General features: G+C 52.9%; 1 protein-coding gene across 1 annotated transcript; it reads right to left on the bottom strand.

Annotated features, from left to right (window-relative positions):
* On the bottom strand, positions 1-1,879 carry SWSAP1 (SWIM-type zinc finger 7 associated protein 1). The gene is made up of 2 exons (XM_006898854.1): positions 1,631-1,879; positions 1-531 (listed from the first exon to the last, which is right to left on the bottom strand). The coding sequence occupies exons 1-2, from the start codon at positions 1,877-1,879 to the stop codon at positions 1-3; spliced, it is 780 nt and encodes a 259-aa protein (XP_006898916.1).
* Positions 1,880-2,148: the final 269 nt, after the last annotated feature.

Raw genomic sequence — 2,148 nt, 5'->3', positions numbered from 1 at the left:
CTAGAAACGGGAGACCGAGGCCTTGGGAGGTTGTCCCACACCAGAGCTTGTGCCCTCGCCTGAGCTGGGATCACCCTCCTCAGTGGACAAGGAGGTGACTGTTAGCGATCCATCTGGCTGGAAAGTCACTGAACACACTGTCCGGGGGCCCAGTTCGCCTGGTTCCAGGCAGACTCGGAGGCCGCGGTGTCTGGGACCCTGGGCATCCAGCTGCAGCCAACAGGAAGCAGAGAAATACCGCTGGAGTAGTGCCAGCTGCCGGGTGTCCCCACTGTCTACATCTTCTTGAGTCTGGAGGGCTACCACGAGCCCACAGCCCCCACGGGGCCCAGCCCGGTGGCTGAAGTGGGCAGTGGTGTCCAGAAGCAGGGCAGCCAGGTGGGCCACTTCGTGGGGCCTCTGGTGTTCTGACAGGTACTCCTCCAAGCAGTCAAGCAGCAGGAGGGCAGGGGCTGGTCCCTGGGCCTCGTGGGCAGAGCACAGGAACCGGAAAAGCTCGCGGGCCGAAGGGGGGTACTTGAAGTGGATCTTCTAGAGGAGGAAAAGAAAGCCAGTTTCCACACCAGTGAGCCGGAATCTCAACTTGGCCCAGTCCTGCTTGCTTGCTTACTTCCTTGGATGGGGTTCTCACTCCCTCTACAGATAGCTGGTTCCAGTGGTAGACAGCTCAAACCAGCCAAATGACCTTTTACCCCCTTTTTCTCTAGCACTCATCACCAACTATCAATATTTTTTCTTTTTTTTTTAAATTACTTTTAATGAACGTTTAGAGATTTTGGATTTCCATTCATTCATCGTTGCAGTTTTCTTCCTGCCCACCCCTCCCCCCCAGTTTGCTCTTCTCTTTGAAAAGTAAAAGAAAAACTCTTTCTTTGGTATACAATCCCGCCCGACCCCGCCCGGAGTACACTCCACTATGCAACCTTTATTCTGGACTCTTGTCATAACCATAATACCCAATCATATATCGCTTTTAAACAGTTCTCTCCCTCATCTGTTTCAATGCCGTATACTTCATCTAGTTTTTCCTCAGTCTCATCCCAACCCTGATGTCAGTCTTGTTCTACAAAAGTGGCACTACGCAGTATTTGTCCTTTTGTGACAGAGATATTTCACTCAGCATAATGTCCTCCAGGGTCACTCATTTTGAATAATATCAACTATTAATATTTAAGAGTAATCTGGGCGGGGGAGGGCTGGGCAGGGAGAAAAGTGCAACAATGAATGAATGAAAATCCAAAATCTCTGTAAATGTTCGATAAAATTAATAAAATAAAATTAAAAAAAAACCGAGTAATCTGTCTTTTGCTGAATCTCTAGGGGAATCCTTCCATGCAAAATCTGCCCCCAGCACCAGCAGGTATTGCCCACCCTTTACTCCAAGTCCATCAGACATCACGCTTTAGCCCCGCCCCCAAGAGCTCCTGACCCCACCCCTTGGCCGTCACCGCTCCTTAACCCCACCCCATCATGGAAGGCTTTCTCTACACGTGGTCCAGCCTCTCACTCATCCTTGACTCCGCCCCACTCGGGCCTTCCTCCAGAACTGTCATTCGCCTGGCAACCTATCGCTCAGTCCTGTATGCACCCTCCCATTGGCCATCCGCCTCTGGTCCCGCCTCACTACTACCTGAAGTCGCAGGGGGTCCAGCGCCGCACCGGTTCGGAAAGGCAGGCTTTGCAGGGGTCTCCGGGCCAGGAAGAGGACAGGGCCGCGGCCCTCCCCTGCCACCTCCAAGGCAGCCGCAAACAGCAGTGCCGTCTTCCCGGAGCCTGAGCCGCCGAGCAGCAGCAAAGGTGGCCCAGCCGCCACCGTGTTTTCTTCCGAGGGTCTGCTTGCCCGGCCCGCGCTTAGCATTCGCCTCAGCAACTCCGCCATTTGCAACGGACTTCTGTCCAATCGGCTGCCCGTTCCGGCCTCAGTCCCGCCTAAACGGCAGCCTTATTGGTTACAGTATACTTAGAGCCTCTATTGGTTCGTGAGGCTGTCCATCAAGATGAGATCGGCCTTTCCTGGCTCCTCCCCTGACGAAGGGGCAAGTAACCTAGTTTGATGGAAAAGGAATGGGGTCATTTGGGAGAGATGAGATTTTTTTCTTTAGGGAAGTGTTATGAAAGAAGCAGGACAAATAAGATTATTGTGAGCCA

Source organism: Elephantulus edwardii, unplaced genomic scaffold (assembly GCF_000299155.1).
Source record: "Elephantulus edwardii isolate Elephantulus edwardi_28Jun2011 unplaced genomic scaffold, EleEdw1.0 scaffold00237, whole genome shotgun sequence".
NCBI classification, from domain to species: domain Eukaryota; kingdom Metazoa; phylum Chordata; class Mammalia; order Macroscelidea; family Macroscelididae; genus Elephantulus; species Elephantulus edwardii.
Note: the sequence above shows the minus strand (reverse complement) of the source record. Positions and strands in the feature narration are given on the sequence as shown.